Source organism: Agelaius phoeniceus, chromosome 4, assembly GCF_051311805.1.
Source record: "Agelaius phoeniceus isolate bAgePho1 chromosome 4, bAgePho1.hap1, whole genome shotgun sequence".
Taxonomy (NCBI): domain Eukaryota; kingdom Metazoa; phylum Chordata; class Aves; order Passeriformes; family Icteridae; genus Agelaius; species Agelaius phoeniceus.
Window position 1 is genome coordinate 13,577,226 of NC_135268.1, and position 17,334 is coordinate 13,594,559.

At 40.7% G+C, this 17,334-nt stretch overlaps 1 protein-coding gene across 5 annotated transcripts in view; it reads right to left on the reverse strand.

The window, feature by feature from the left end:
• LOC129120876 (bifunctional methylenetetrahydrofolate dehydrogenase/cyclohydrolase 2, mitochondrial-like) overlaps nucleotides 1-17,334 on the reverse strand; it is a 35,284-nt gene that overhangs the window by 16,583 nt on the left and 1,367 nt on the right. For all 5 annotated transcript variants that reach the window (XR_013181979.1, XR_013181981.1, XR_013181980.1 and 2 more), the window contains exons 2-7: nucleotides 16,031-16,215; nucleotides 15,609-15,731; nucleotides 11,119-11,271; nucleotides 10,296-10,403; nucleotides 6,588-6,680; nucleotides 2,516-2,641 (exon numbers count right to left, since the gene is read on the reverse strand). Coding sequence is in view for 2 of the 5 variants with exons in the window: in XM_077176913.1 (XP_077033028.1) it covers nucleotides 2,516-2,641; nucleotides 6,588-6,680; nucleotides 10,296-10,403; nucleotides 11,119-11,271; nucleotides 15,609-15,731; nucleotides 16,031-16,215 (788 nt within the window). In the remaining 3 variants the exon portion in view is untranslated. The remainder of the gene's footprint in view (nucleotides 1-2,515; nucleotides 2,642-6,587; nucleotides 6,681-10,295; nucleotides 10,404-11,118; nucleotides 11,272-15,608; nucleotides 15,732-16,030; nucleotides 16,216-17,334) is intronic.

Genomic DNA, 17,334 nt, shown 5'->3' on the forward strand with positions numbered 1-17,334 from the left:
TGCTTCTCCTCGTTCGTGGAACTTCACTCTTCCTCCTGATGCCTCCAGAAGGCAGGACAGCCACTACCCGGAGGATAGAATTCTTAACATAAGCAGGGATTCTCCATGTGCTGTGGTGGTTTTACATGAAGAGTAGCACATGCAGTGCCATTTATCCCTGCAGTATCAGGCTGGATATCTCAGTGCTTTGCAGCTGACCTCCACATGCACAGTGTTCTCCTTTCTTGCTCTTTTAGATACCTGGGAACTGCACAGTAAACTATTCTGGACCAAACAACTACTGGTTTTTGATGTGCACACAGTTTGGAGTGTCAAAATAAAGAGGACATGTGGGGAAATGGGAAATCACAAATACTGTTCACTAAAGACATTCCATTAATTTCACAAATGTGTACACTGAATTTAACAATGAAAGACATAAAAAAGAAACTAAATTCATCCCTTTTGTTGTTAAAGAGATATAAATAACTTCAATTCTCTCACCTACCTTGCAGAGATTAGAAGATGGGATCCAAGTACTGGCAAGATAAGCAACTGAATCAAAACACCTTCCACCCACCTAATAAAATTAATTTCCACTACAGGAACATTTCAGCCAGATGACCTGGTGAAGGAAGACACTTCCATCTATTTTTTGTAAATGAAATTTGAACTCTGATTGCCCACTTAAACCTTTCTCACTCTCCACTGCTGGATTTTTCTCCTAAAGAAGTAGATGAAGAGACAATAGATACTGGTGGGCTATGTGATGTTACACAGGTGCCACATATCAAGCCAGCCATTTATGTGCCTGGCCTCAACCTGCAAAACCCATTTTCACTCAAGCTTAAATAGAGATTCAGCCAAGTGATTAAATGGGGGAAAAGGATAAAATTATTTGCTACACAAACTTGCTGGCTTGTTCCATTTCCTAACTGCCAGATCAAGTACTTGCCAAGGGTGGTTTACTTGCTCGTCTTCAGAACTGTATACACTGGGATATTTTTTGTTGTTGTTAAAGATTCAGTGAAACTTTCACCGATACCAATGAACCAACAACAGCTTCCCTTTGGCAATGCACAGAGAAATGCTACTTGTAACTGCAGTGGCATAATCCAAGCTAAAGTTCCTCCCTCTTTTTTGGATCTTCCCTCCCCCCAGGTGAAATCTCGAGAACAACCCACAGCAGACATGACGAGACAGATACAGGGCATTGCTGAAACTCTGAATCATGGCCTTGCCACTGAATCTACACCTTTATTGCAGGCACAAGGTCCCGTGTTTGAAGAGAAATAAACAAGAAGGATGCAGGTTAACATGAAACACTGCCCAAGTTACAGCTTTTTTCCTCCCCTACCTGCTAAAGCTAACCAAACACCTCAAAATTCTCTGTACTTTAGTACAGAGAACTTTACAGAGAACTTTAGTTCAGCTCTGAAAACAGAAAATAGAACCTTTTCTTTGTGATACCAGAAATCCAGGCAGGATAAGGGGGAAAAAATTTTTTTTCAAGCTGTCCTCCAAAAGATTTTTCCTGGAGCTCTGTTGCACACATCCAGTTACACATTTCCAAACACATTCCAAGACAGTCGCTCAGCTATACTCATGCAGGTAATTTCACAGACTTCAACAGACAGGTAACATGCATGATGAATAAAACCAGCAGCGAACTAAGGGAGTGATGTAATTAGAAATACACACAGCTGGCTAAAACCATTCTGAATATAATTAAGCTTTGAAACATTATGCCAGCCAAGATGTTAATAACTGTGGAAAAAAAAACCTGTGGGTGATTTTCATACTTATCAAAACAAGGAACTGTTGAGAACCATTAATAATGTGGGTAAATGCTGTCTAAGCTTCCCACACTCAACCCTGCCAATAAGTGCAACAATCCTGCTATTCCAGTCTGGAGCTCCTCCAGAGCAGAGATATTTAATCAAGTTACATTGTGAACTTGCTCTGCAACAAGTTAAACATAAAAAGATCAATATATAACAACAATTTTTATCTGTTAGGCTTGCCTGGACCAAGATATTACGCACTTTAGATGAGCCCACATTAAACTTTAGCATAAAGCATATTTCTAAAGCCAAGTTATCATTTTCACAGACAAGTGTAGAGGAGGAGAACAAAAGGAGGCTTTGAGAAGCTGTGGTTTAATAATAGTTGCTATGAACAGCAGGAGACCCTATGCTTGAGAAAGAGCAGAAATTGTTTTCATTGATTACTTTTCAAACATTCCACAAACTCAAAAGATTAAAGGAACTGGACACAAGCACCTTCTACACCACTGCCAAAGAGCTCATCTGTGTCTCTTAGGGGTTGCTGGTACCTGTAATTAAAAATGACACTTTGTCTCCTAACTAACAAACAATTTAATAGCAGATAGATTTGTGTTCTTATTTAAGTAAACACAAAAAACTGAAAACAGTCTCATTTGAGACACTACCTAGTCCAAAAACTTACCATGAGTGAATGCCATGAACTTCAATATATTTATCCAATGGATTTGTATAAAGAGTGTTTCACTAACCTTCAAAGTCCACATCCCCAACTAATTTGGTTTTTCCTGTAAGAGGATCATGGATATGGTTGATGCCTACGTCAATCACAGCTGCACCTTCTTTGACCATATCAGCTGTAATCAACTTTGGGATACCTGGAATCATAAACACATATTTCACTACCCCGGCCAGGCAATCTGAAGTTATCACTTTTGAATGATATCAAAGGGTGTGCATGCACAGCTATGCATGCACAAAATAGAAATCTACAACATTGAATATTTCTTGATACACTCCACACTGAACACAGCTATTCCTCAATTGCACACTGTTTGTAACTACTACTAGAGAAAAGAGAAAGAAAACCCACAAAAAACATCCCACCAAAAGTTGTGCCATGGGATTGGTTTTGGGTCAAGAAACACACTCAACCAGTAGGCAATTTGAACTGTTACAGTAATCCCAGCAGACAACACTGATCTTCCACAGGGACAACAGACCATTTCTTGCTCTTTACAGCAATTCAGGAGACTTCTGCACTTGACCTGGGAAGCCCACCCTGGGCACTGCACACATTATGGCCTTCATCTCTGTGTGGGGTCCTGGAGTAGGAGTATTTTGCTATTAAAAAATTCCAGCTGAAAGAGCCACAACAAACCACCTCATCTTTTTTCATATGCACCATATTTCTCCAGCACATTTAAATGTGAAGCTTTTGATACTCATCACGAATATGTGCTTCAGTCGGGACCCAGAAAACCTAAAAGGTCACTTCAAAGTCAGCTAATGAAATGTATCCATGGCCTTATGACTCCTGTCAGGAATTTCTTCCCTACCGCGCAACCTCCAACTTTCAGTAGTGGGACTATTTAGTTTGGAAATTCCAACTCACCTTGCTTCTTGAGCAATTCCATCAGCTTTTTGTTCTGAGAGCAATGTTAGACTACCTCCAAAAAGGGAGTCTGCACTCCCCTCTCCCCATCAAGCAGCTTTCTCTCAGATGGGGAGAAGGCAAAAAGGAAAAGAAACCAAATCCATACAGGTTGAAACTGCAGTTTTTTGGAGGGAAGTGCTGGTGTACAAGCTCTGGCTCCATGTGCAGTGCTGAAGCACTGACACAGTCATTTGGATACAGACAGTACCAGAACACTCCTTGCTCTCCATTTCTCACTCCCCCATAAGATACTTGCTTGAAACTCTGCTTCTCATGTTGAGCAAGCCAAGATCTCAAACTCTTTCCTACCCTGTTTGATAACATCTGACTGCATCTCCTTCATCCCCCTCTGATGTAATCCATGGCAACCTGGCTGGTAATTGGATAATGCTTCAGCCTTATGGGGGTAAATGATCTGTGTGTGATAGGGCTGGAAGTATATTAATGGAAGCTGCACAGTTACACACTTGGTAAAATCGTTTGATAATAAGCCAAATACTTAATAGCAACAAATGAACTAACCCCCAAACCAAATGAGCATATCTAGCTACTTAAGCCTACTTTACATACCAAGTAGGAAGGGATAAACATTAGGATAGGTTTTCCTAAAACGCATTGACTGAAGAATATGGAAAAATCTTTCATTGGCAATTTTTGCAGAAAATGATGAATCACATTTTAAACAAAGGAAAAACAAGGCCCTACCTAATCTGAGTTTAGGTGCAAGAACCAAGAATTTCCAAGGAAGCTAACCAGAATAAAAGGTCTAATCAACCAGCACTTCCAACACAAGAAGACCACAGATCATGTCCTGAGGGACAGCACAAGCAGTCCAAGCAGAAGTTCATCCGGAATTTGACACAGTCACGACTTTTCCTGTTTATCCCTCCCTCCAAATGTGGCAGGCAGATGAGCCCTGTTTCTCTCAGCAGACTGGAAAGCCCAGAGAGCAGGAGCAGCAAGCTGACTGGCTCCAGAGTCCTGCTGCTTCTATCACAGCCTTGCCTGTCCTGAGGAGGCTCTAGGAGCACTGCTGGGTAAAGCTGCACTTACAGTGATGCCATGGGGCTGGGCTGATGGCAAAAAGAACAGACTCCATGAGATGTCTATACAGACAGGGAGTGCAGGCCAAGAGGGGTAACCCCTGCAGAGAGATACAAAGTGTCAGGTGTGCTTAACAGGAGACAATGCCTTAGAAATCCAAAAGCTGTGTGCTATTGAAAGAAATTTTAGGGAGGGGTAGGCTGGACAAGAGCAGCCTGCTGGAATTTAAGATGCAAGGAGTTGGGTAGGAATAAGAAGGAATCAACTGCATGGATAGTTACAATCAGGAAAATTGGTGCCCCAAGCCTGGGGGCAAATGAGAGCACACAGAGCCAGATCTTCTTACATTCAGGAGTAAGAGAAAAGAAGCACCTGATTTGAAGTACCACCAAAACCATGAATGCAAGTGAACAGGAAAGCACTCAGAGGTGGAGCACCTGATCAGAAGGGACTCACTGCAACAAGTCACCAATCAGGAGCCAGGATGCAGATAGCTCTTGTAAAAGTACCATGCAGGAAAAGGAACCTTGGTCTTCCAATGCAGACACACGCAAAAAAAGCTCTCTTCTTCTGCACATCTTCTGCAGTGGCCTGTAAAAGCAGCTGTTCCAACCTGGTAAGGTGTAAGTCACAAGAAAGGTAACACTCACTGAACAGATCACCCCTTTCCAGGGAGTGCGTGATCCCAGAGGTAAAACATGCACAGTTCTCATGTAACAAAAGGAAGCTTGGAGTGATTCCACCTTTCTAAAACACAACTTTCCCCAGAGCACACACCAGGGCAGGGCTGAGTGCTGTTTGCACAACCTAGCCCCAAGATTTTTCATCATTTCAAGTATATCTCAAGTTGTGTAATGAGTGTTGTATCATGCTCCTGTTACAAATTATAGAAGGAAAATAATGTGAAAGGTAAACATGGCTGAATGGCTACTGGACCATTTAACTCCAAGCATAAACAATGACAAACCATGTTCAGCACAGAAATCATAAGCAATGACTAAACTGGAAGCAGTGAATTTGGATTAAAAGTCACTGGTTTATTTCCAGTTAGCACACCATTGCTGTCTTTTATTCACAGTGGTGAATTCTGGTCAGGCCCACAGTTAACAATTAGATGTGGGATAAATAAGTTATTTCTTGATCCTGGCCTGCCAGTGAAGTTAAACCCTGAAGGCAAGGGCATCTCACTTCAACACAAAGTGACAAGTTTTAGACAGGTACCTGTCTTCATCTAGAAAATACATAAGGAAGTCTTGGGTCTTCAGGATGAGAAAGAGGGGGAAAGGGAGCAGAAAAGAGGAAAGACAATCCTCTTGTAGTCCAACAAAACAGTACAAGAGAAGGATGATACCCCTGAGCTGCAGAGGGACCCAGAATTTTACCAAGATCATACTAAGTTGGGTCATTTGATTTTTTAAAATTATTTTGTAATTCTACTTCAAATATCTGTAAACAAATAAAAAAGCTGCTTAGAAGCAGAGTTCCACTTGTTTCTTTGGGAAAGATTAGCTAAACTCCAAGTATTTCAGTTTACATTGCTTCAAGAGTACAGACACTGCTCTTTCAGTCCCCTTCCTCTAGGCAATTACCATTGTCTTTCTCTTGACATGATAATTGTAAAAGAGAAAAAACCCCAGCCATTACTAACATAGGTTACCCAAACCTCCTGTTAATTTGGCAAGGTTGGCCTTAATTCTAACAGCAATGGAATGATACCGTGGGTTTATGAATGCAGGATCCAGCTGATTGAAAGAAACCCTCCTGTCAAAATTTAAATGACTCATGATTTTTCCATGGCACAGAGAATATTTTAATTTACATAATTACACCTGTATAAACTATGCACTGACTGGTTCCCAATCTTGAGTTCACCCCAAAGTCTCCCTAAGGGAAAGGTGTCGCATGTGACAAGAAAGAGTTTATGAGTCTGCAAATGTGAAGGGCAAGAACAAAGAGCCAAATCACTTGCCCTTCCTACAGTGATAAATCCTACCTACTGCAACACCCTCAGCAAGCACTGATTATTCAGTGAAACAGCCAGTGCCACAGACACAGACTGCAAAATCCTCTTTTCAGAAGGTTTGAAATACTGCAATTGGAGCATCAACACCAACGAGTATTACCTGCAGCAACTATTACTATGTCAGCAAGCTGTGTATGGATCTTGAGCTGCTCTTTTGGGGTGTATCTGTGAGTAATGGTCACTGTAGCATCACCTGAAACAGAAGAGAAAAACAATGAATTGTCAGATGTAAAATACTATAAAAAGCACAGCATTTACCTTCAGGTGCAAATTACTTACTTTGGTACATTAACAACAGAACAGATGATCAGATTTGTCTTGGGATGTGACTTTTAAATCAGCATAGGCAGAACACTCACACGACTTGCTGCTCGCACATATGAAAAAACATTTGTTCTTAAAAATTCTTGCAGGATGAATTCATTTACATACTGTGGACTCAACTCCCTTCCATGGCTTTGTTACATTCAGTGGAACTCCACAAAGCAAACCCAGCACAGAACCCTGTGTGTTTTACCAAGCCCAGTGTGTAGAGGGTGCCACAAGATTCAGCTGTTTGCCCCACACCAAAGCTTCAATACAAGATCACCAGTAGAAGCACAAGAAGCACACATCTTTCTGCTCCTGCAGAATAAACTCTCCTGGTAAGACATGAAAAACCCTTGTGATGTTTGATGGAGATATTGAGGAGAGACCACAACATGAGCAGTCACAGGGAGAGGGTCCAAAGCAGCAAAGAGAACAGCTCTCCAAGAAGACTGCTTCCAACCTGCTCTGTAATTATTTTTACTGCACAGTGTTCAGGTGTTACATACCCCCATCTCTGCCTTCTACTCATCACAGACACCTAGGCCATGTTATTTGCAATTAAACTAAAACCTTTTGCCTTCTCAGACATGACCATCACATCTGCTTCCTTTGGAATGCATCTGACTGGTCTAATATGTGCCTCTCATTAACTCTCTCAGGCATCTCATCTTCAACCTTTCTGCGTCCAGGCTTCACTGCTCTCTCCCCTCATTTTTCACCCCTCTTCTTCAGGCTTTACAGTGCGCATCATCTCCCCAAAGACAAGCAGATCAAAACGTTTGCAGAAAAGTACAAAAACAGAAAAGTACAGGCTAAAAAAATAGCCTGTATTCTTCCAATACCTGCTTTAAGCAAAAGAAGTATGTCTCACCCAAAATCACAATCATGACTCATCATAAAGGTTGAGAAAAACCAATGGACAAAAGCCAAAGTTACAAGGTTATCTCTAAGGAATAAAATTGGTGCTAATTTGCCTGTAAGATTTTAGTGAGGAATGTGTCTGTAGTCAGCTCCTGAAACCAAGTAACTGCCTTCACTACCAAAAATGAAAGGAGAAAAAAAAAGCAAAAAAAAAAGCCCCTACCTTGAGAATAGCAGTCCAGAAGCTTACAGACACCTCAGAAAGGGGAGGTTTTCCATTTATTTGTGATCATGCCCAAACAGAAAATAAACAACTACTTTTACACTGCTACTTCTGCTGAAAGAAGAGGAATATATTTAACAATTAAGATTCCACATCATACTCCCAAGCCAATTCCCTAGCTTACAAAACAGAGATAGTCTCTTGACTACACAGAACAATATTTATTTTGGAAGGGGTTCACATAGCTTTTCCATCTGATCAGATATTGCCACCTGCAGGACATGAGGGCATCTACATATGAAACATCACAAATTATGACAGTCCCCAACTTGAAATTTTTGTTCATAATCTAGAAAGAAAACCAACCAAAATGCACAACAACAACAAAAAAAAAGTAGTACCAGGTATACCCACCCCTTGCATCATTTCTCAATTTTAAAAAAATTAATCAAACCAGCCCAGTTGATGCAAAAACCTCTTTCCTGACTGATAACCTGAGAAAGTTTTTTCAGCATCTCACTGTAGGTCTTCTCTGGTCCCTATCCTCCTGAGTTTCAAAAAAGAAAAAAAACCTGAAACCACGGCCTGGCCTCCCTTCCTTTCCACATGCAATCCAGCCCAACCTCTTGCTGCTCAAAGCAGAAATTAAACCCAAATGCAGAAGATTAAGCAGATCTTCAAGGAGAGCCCCATCAGTGAGTCAGGGAGGGAAAACTCCACCAGATCACCCCAAATACAGAATTATTTATCATCATGTACAAAGCACAGACATTTAATGCCAGCTCATTATCAGAGGAGTACACGTTCCTTTGTTTTCTCATTGACAGCTATTTTATACTGTGTGCCAGCACTCAGCAGACTGGAAAACTATGAAACTACCTGAGAAATAAATCCATTTCTTCAGATTAGGCAAAGAACTTCTGTGAGTTAACACTTTCTGTATCCAGGCTCCAGTGTCAGCAAGGGACTATGAAGATTCTTCTGTCCCTGCACCAAATATGTGACATACCTAGAACCACTGGCAACGCCAGCGAGCAGGGCTTCAACCAAAGTCTTCTGACATGTCAGGAACCACAACTTTGGCAGAAGACCATGAAGAACCACAAAAATCTCATGGACTGACCCCCCAAAACAAGCTGCACTACCAGACAGTTAAACAGGAACTAGAAACCCAGGATACAGGACAACAAAACTGAGCCGTGGATCCAATTCACTCAAAAGCTGGAAGCTGCAAACAGTATTTAGTTACAGCAAGAAACTGCCCATGCAGCTGTTGAGGGTTTTGCAACAGGCTGCTGAAAGCATCACAGGTCACCAGGTCCCCTAATTTCCAGGTGGGAAATGTGTAAGTAGTCTGTAACATGACCTTGTGTTCTACCAAGCCTACTTCAAACATCAGCTACACTGCCAATAACAAATGTCACCCAATATTTGCAGCAAATGGCAAAAATGCTACTAATTTCCGTGGGAATGAGGATGAGACCAGAACTATGCAGCAATGGTAATTACAATCCAGGCACTGAGAGAAGTTCCAAATAGCAACTTTCCCACAGAGGCTGAATGGAAAAACCAACTCTATGATTAGTGTAAAGCTTTTAGCATTTTATTATATTAATAACAGATTTCACTCTGCTCCAATTAAACAGGCCTGGAATTAAATATCCATGTTTACCTCATTTGTGGATACCACCACGGCAGTTTCTAACATCAAAATGAAGTGGCAAAAGGGCAGCATTCTATCTAAGCTATATTTGTTTTAATTTCTACAGCACTATTTTAGCAGCACATGTAGGCTTCTGTAATTAGGATTCCTTAAAAATATTTCCACCACAGAACTCAATTTCCACAGGGATATAAACTGCACTGCAGAAACAGCCCCCAGGCCAACAAGTAATCATGGTACTCACACTGCAGAGTTCCTTGGTGGGTCATTCAGGTACTTTTACAAGCAACACCTCACTGACATAGCACAACTCAAGGGTCATGCCACACCTTTTTGTTTATTCATACTTAAATCTGTGTGTGTACATGTATACATATGTGTACATGTGTGCTCATTGGTGTATGACCAACCAAATCAATATTGAACAAGCATGAGGGTAAGGCACATAAACAGCTACACTGTAAAAACATTATGGGAGCCTCTGCAGCTCTTCAAGGCTACCCTCAAGGATCAGTTGAAATAGCAGCTGTTTCAAACGGAGGAAGAAGTGATGACTTAACACCAGAAAAAGCCAAGTCCAGAAACTGCTCTCCTGAGAATAAGGCAGGAAATGTGTTAGCGAATTTATTTTCTTGGTCTGGTTGAAAGTATTCACAAGTGTGGCAAGCTTGCTCTTTAATCTGAGTCCTCCAGCCAGCTTTATTTTCAGGACTTCACAAATGGAAACATTGAGATAACATTCCTGGACTTACCTCCAGGCCTTTCATGCTCTCCATCAGTATGTAAAAGCATTGAAATAGGCATTCCAACATTTTTGGATCTTCCAGCTACAAGAACATTTTTTCCAAATGTTTGTATTCCTTGCAGGAAAAAAAAAGTAAAAAATTATATTCCAGTATTTTGATATATCTAAACCCTTCTTCTCAATCCCCATGACAGAATTATTTATGGTTGTGGACTGCTGACATCAACATGACTTGAAAATCCACAAGGCTGAATTTGAGGGATGAATCCACAAAACAACTTTCAGCTTTCACCTCAGAGAAAGAAAACTGACAGCTCATTCAGGGTACCTGAATCACCCTTAGCAAGGACTTAATTTCCTCGCTCCAGCCACAACAGGATGTACTTATGTCTACCAGTAAGAACATGTACATTTTTAATAAAAAATTACAACTATTGAAAACTTATGCATTTTTCCCCTTCCAGTACTGAATTAAGTGCTCCCATTTTTTGTTCTTGTTTTTCCCCCTTCTCTACAAGAACTTACACATCCCATCTTTTATTTGACAAATAGAACAACAACAGCACAGAAAATTTCCTGCAAAATTACGAAACCCAGAAAGTTACTGAAGTGTTCCACCAAATACTACTGTCCACACTTAAGTAATAGCTGTGCTAATGGCACAAGTGGCCATCTACTTGGCAGCTCCTTATTCAGATTAATACTCTAAATGTTTGTTCTTCAATCAGCCCAACACATTTAGAGAACCTTGACCTTTTAGCTCACACCTGAGTTGATCCCTTGTTCACCTCCCAGGACAAGAAGAGTTCCAGGAGAGGAGAGTCTCTTACCTGTCCGTTTTATGATCTCCCAGACAGCAGCAGCGGTGGCAGGGATTATGGAAGGCTGATCCAGACACAGCCGCCCAATGTTCATGATATGGAACCCATCCACATCCTTCTCAGGGGTGATGGCATTGCAGACTGTCCGTTCATCTATGTGATCTAGGAGACACACAGCCCTCCTCAGCTACAGCTCCATCAGGTGCCATCAATGCATCATCACACAGCCCAGACCTGGCCAGGGTAATCAATTACTGCTCTTGATTGAGCCAGCTACACTGCCCCTAAAGGCAGTTTTACCTTTTCAAACAAACAGTTTACTGAAGATTAGGTTAAGCCATTTGTCACAGTGTTGATACAACAGACTCTGTCAAAATATGAGAGCCCAGTATGCAGCTGAGAATGAGGACAGTAACTATTAGAAGAAATATTTAAGGAAGTCATTTCTGCAACACAGAATTCTTAAACATGAAATGACTCAAAAAGCCCAACAAACCACCACAGGAGAACAGTTATATGCATTTTTCTGGTTTCTAAGCCCACAGAGGACACATGAGCTAATTTTTAAACAAATTAATGGAAATCTCAAGCTGAAGTAACTTTGAAGGTCTAGCTTTCCTTTTCCAACAACACCTTTTTTTAGTCAACTGTTCATCAGTAGGACCAAAACATAGCAAACAGTTTGGTGTCTTCTTGCTTTTTTAATGAAGTACACTATTGTTGATCTCAAAACACTGAATATGGCTTAAATGGCATTGCCTGCACAAATTTTGTATTCATATGTACTCATACTAAATATTTTTCATATGCACTGATGATACAGGACAGCTCTGTAACTCCTTAAAACTTACACAGCATAAACATTAGTACCAATTATGAAAAAAACGTGTTTGCCAGACCTCTCCCTGCAGAGTTACAATCCCAAGCATAAACCTGGAATACATAACACCACAGAGGAACAGCTCCACAAAACATCCCATACCAACCCAAAAAGCAAACTGCTTAATGACTGACCCACGGCCTGCTGAGAGCCCCAAAATGGCACTGACTGACCCACAGCCTGCAGTAACCCAGTCCTGTTGAAAGGTTTGGTCTGGGAGAAAGTCAAGCTGACCCCCAGAGCAGGTAAATGGGGCAAGAGCCACTGACCCTCTATGAGTTAATGACCTGTTTGTTACTGAGCCTCCTGGGAATTTGGTTGTTCCTCCCCAGCACCAGTAAGAGTGAACCAAAGTACTTCCCCCTAAACCTGACAAGTAGGCTGGGGGTTTATCATTTCCATCTCAAAGCAATTGCTTTTTGTATCCCCTACGTGACTCACAACCTGAACAGAATCCTGCAACTGTGCGGCAAAATGTCCCAGTGTCCAAGTCAGAGAGCACTACAGGAGGTTAAAAAAACCAAATAAAGGAAAATAAGCATCAACAAGGAAATTCAGATGTTGCCAGTAAAATATTTTAGAGACATAAACAGGATGTTTTAATTCAGTAGGTTTGTGTGGTTTTCTATTAAAAGGAGCTAGATAATTAAAAGATAAGCATGCTGTAGAACTTAAACCATGCTAATCTCCTGTTAAAAGACTTCCAATTAGAAAACCCCAAGAGTTAAACCAGGCTGCTAAGATTTACAGTTTAATTCTCCACTTTATGATGAGAGCAAGTTTGCTTTTGAATCCTAATGAGAAAAGACTTTGGAAATTAAGATATTAAGTACATTGATGAAAGAGTCTCTCAGAACTGAAACTTGCCTCACAGAGACTGAAAGCAACCATAACCCTGTTTTTATGTCAACTTGGGAATTAAAGAAAACAAAACCAAGGAAGAAATTTGGAGTAACCTATTAAATGGCTTTTGCAAAAGAGAACTTGTTACCCTTAGGCAAGTCAGTTGTTCTTCCAACACAAACTTGGCAGCCATGCTTTTCCTTGTGCCTAGGATGAGCAGAACACTGCTCTGAAAAACACCTCCTCCACACTGTCTTTAGCTTCCCAAAACTACACAGATAATGGACACAATTATGTTAAAGGAAAAAAAATCATGCTTTACATGGATATTTTCAACATTCAAAATTGATTTGCAGAATTCCAGAACAAGGTTTACAGTACTGGGAGGAAATGCTGCTGCACAGCTTGGGACAAGTGAGCTGTGAGCCAGAGAAGAAGCTCCCACATGCCTTAATTTCCAGAGGAACAAAATAATTTCTTAATTATCTTACTGTCAGTCTCATAAAACATGAGCTGATACCCATACAAATTTCCTTGCTGTCATTACAAGCCACTCCCCTGGCCAAGTTACTCCCTACACTTCTCCTCTCCTTTTTGGCTGAACTTGCAGGACTACACTGGGCATCACTAGCCAAGCATTTGCCCACAGAGAAACTCCTATTTACACAACAACTGTCTCTGGTGCTAGGACATGGAAAATAAAGACTGGTTTTCAAAAGGGAAGAGTATTAAAAATAATAACATAGCACAAAAGGCATTTGAAAAAAAATACTGCATGGATTTTCATCTTCTGTTGCAAATATATTAATATTTTGTGGCCCTCCCCCAGGCAACTCAAACCAATAAAAAGGAAAACTTCTAGAAAACTATCACAAGAAATGCACTCAAAAGGTGCACAGAAAAGAATTTCTCCTGAGGCAAAGATTACAATCCTCAAAGTTAAGTTGCCCCAGCTTACAATAGTGCAACAGAACAAAGCTATTTCTGATTCCCTTTTTAACCCAAAATTGATCAAAAGCCACACCCTATGTAGTTTACTGCAAAAAAGCCCCAGACCCGACACCACAACCTCAGTTCTGGAATAAGCAGCCTCCACTGACAGAGTTTTCGCAACTTCTGAGCTTTGTCTCCTTCATTACAACATTACAAGGCAAATAAAATTTGGAAAACGAGCTAAATTAACTTTTAACCCTTTCGTTTATTAAGTTCCTTAGAGGAAAAAAAACCACTTAACTGAGTTATATTGTTATGGAATAACAATATAACTCACAGAAAGAGCTTACTGAATATTTCCAGTTCATGAAAAATTGCACATTTTACTATACAGACACTGCAATATTGACAGAGCTCTGCTATGGATTAACTTGTTCTAAAGCTTTTCCTACCACAAGCAACAGCTATGCCTGTCTGATAGGTTGGAGGGAGGCTAATTAGTCTTCATGTAGTTATTGTGTCACTTCTTGGGAGGAATCTCCAAACAATTTTAGGACTAATCCTTACTTAAGGACTTGAGCATTTCAGCACAGAAGCATCAAACAGTTCAATTGACACAGCTAGAATTATCATCATGCTTTTTTTCTTTCCTCACGTTGACCAGGTTTAAATTCACTACATTTTGAGACTAAAAGAAGTTCTGAACTGTGCACTGATGAAAGCAGACTTTAGCAACCTGATATTCTCCTCATAAATGCACTTCTATGAGTGGTACCTAACCACTCCCCTAAGTACCCTCACCAGCAAGACACATGACACCTCCCATTTTTAGGGAACACTGGGAGTCCAGTGTACAAGCCTGCTTCCTTTGCTGCAGACTTCAGACAGGATGATTGCCATCCCCAAGCTGCTGGTGCTTCATCTTCTGCAGTTCTCATGGCTGCAATTAAACTTTGTTAATTACATCACCTGCTGCTGCGAATCTCTGGCACTGGGAGAGATGCTCCTCCAAAGGAAACTGTCCATATTCCATCAGCTCCTACCTCGAAGGCCAGGATGTGGCTCCTGACTTGTATTATACTCCCACCTTGTGGCGAATTTATTTCACTACATGGCCCATTTTGGGCAGCTTTCATGTACCACCAAGTGCAAACCCTCCTCACCATGAGCACTCCTGTTTATTACAAATACAACCAAAGCATTTCTTCCTTCATAATATTCATTTTGGCTGTTTTATAGATAAAAAACATTTTCAGTTTAGTTCTTTATTTCTCTGCAAGTTTTATCCCTGCAAAAATACCACTTGGCCAGCTACTCCCCAGTGATATTTTATTATAAATTAAGAGAAGGTAAATAAAAACCCCAAAAATTTAGTCAAGGCTTTTAGGACCTTCGCACAATGCTCACCTGGAACACCAGGGCTAACAATGAAAATAAATGTTGAATGTTTAAGGCAAAACCTGGAATCACTATGAGAAAGGCTATAGCATCACTTGCTACATACCATAATATTGCATGATATAGAGGATGAAAGCATAAAATTCAAGGCAAACCAGTGCAACAATCTCAAAAAAAAAAAAATTAAACTGGATAAATTATGTGAAATGCCTTGAAACACCACTGTGACAGATCATTAAAAAAGGCAAGTCTTACATATGAAATTTTTTTTCTTCAAAATGAACTGCATATTCAACAAAAACCACCTCACCTAACCCTTCCTCATGCAGGTCCTCTTTCAAGAGTTTCTTATGGCCCTAAGGTACACTTGCAACCCAAAACTATTCAACTCTTTCCTCTTATATGGACTGTGTAATACGAGGAGTGGGACAAAGATGTCACACACCTGGGAGAGGTAGCTGAACTAATAAACCACTAACTCTGGAATCCTTGTTGAGTTTTGCTGTCATATCCAAGAGCTCTTCCTGTGAAATGTCTTTAGGCCTCAGTATGATCTCACTAGAAATGCCTGATAAAAACAAAAGACAGAGGACATGTCAGAATAAGAATACAGAGTTATCAGCTTAGTTATTTAGTCCAAAAATCAGTCTGGTTCTTAAGAACTGTTTCCAAACACAAAATGAAACTTACGGCACCCATTCAAATCACATTAAAACTACTTTCTCCATACAGCCATGCAATTCCTTAGGTCCATCAGAGAACACGTGGAAGAAATTGGTGCAAAATTAAATTAAGACACGAAGGGGATTCCTCCTGCTTTATTTTTTTCTCTTTAAAGCTTACTACAGGAACACTCATATGACATACCCACAGCTGCAGCTGCCTTTATCTTGTTCCTGACATAGATGTGACTGGCTGGATTGTCTCCTACCAATATGACAGTGAGGTGAGGCCTCTGGTTCCCAGCAGATATCCACGATTCCACATCCCTTCGAACTTCTTTCAAAACCTGGTGTGCAAGCCTCGTCCCTGAGATAACAGCTGCTTCATCACTATAAAGACAAAAAGGTACACGGTATTTAGGGCTAAAATTGCACCAGGAAGAAAGCACCTTCAAGTGTGTACTCTACCATTTTCAACACTCCCAAATGTTTTGATTCATGTAGCAGTACTTCAAATATTACTTCAAAAACACTAAAACACTACAAACCCACACAGGAAAAGGAGTGCTTTCCCACTTGTCACAGTTGAGATGGCCACAATACACAAAGTACCACCATATAATTGCAGATAGCTTTCAGCATTCACCCATACAGAGTGACCCCATACCTCTCCAGATCACTCCATGCCCTTACCCACACAGAGTAACAGCACACAATCCAGAAGGCTACAAGCCTCTGTTCTTTCTTGTTCAACCTTTCATACCCTCATGGTTCATGCACTGCACCTGTGTGCCCTCTGCTCCCTGTGGTGCTTGGTCAGTGCCCCTGGACACTCCGTGGCTCATTACCCTCAACAATGCTCACCTGCTGCTCAGAGCTGGAGCCCATTGGGGATGATGCTCGGCCACAGCCCCACTCCCAATTCCACAACCTGTGTGCCCACATCCACTCTCTTACCTGAAGAGTGTGGATGTGCCATCAGTGCACTTGGAAGAGAAGCTCACCAGCCACAACTCATTTCCCAACACACACAGCCAGCCACGTAAATGTACATGAACTCCTGCATTTTGGAATAAAATATGAGGATGGTCTTACTCCCTTAAGTTTTACTGGTTTAAGGAAGGTTACCCATTTCCCTCCTCAAATTTCCCTAAAAATTGATTTGACAAAGCATTATTTACACTATTTTTTGTCCAAGCCTCAAAGATATAGTTCTCATATTTCATTGCTGATGGGAAGGGAGTCAGTACATAGCACTTCTCACATCTGTAAAATATAAAAATAGCAAATACTGAAATATGTTGATGCTTCTTAGGTTTAGAACCTAGATAAGTCCTTTGATGGATATATCACACAAGAACTGCATGAACAAATAAATCACTGCCTATACAGAAAGCTTACACTGCAGCAGGCTATTCAAGACATTGAAACTAAGTCATGAATAATTATTATTGTAAATTTTACACACATTAAAACATTGACCAGGTGTTGGTCAATGACAGGTTTAAT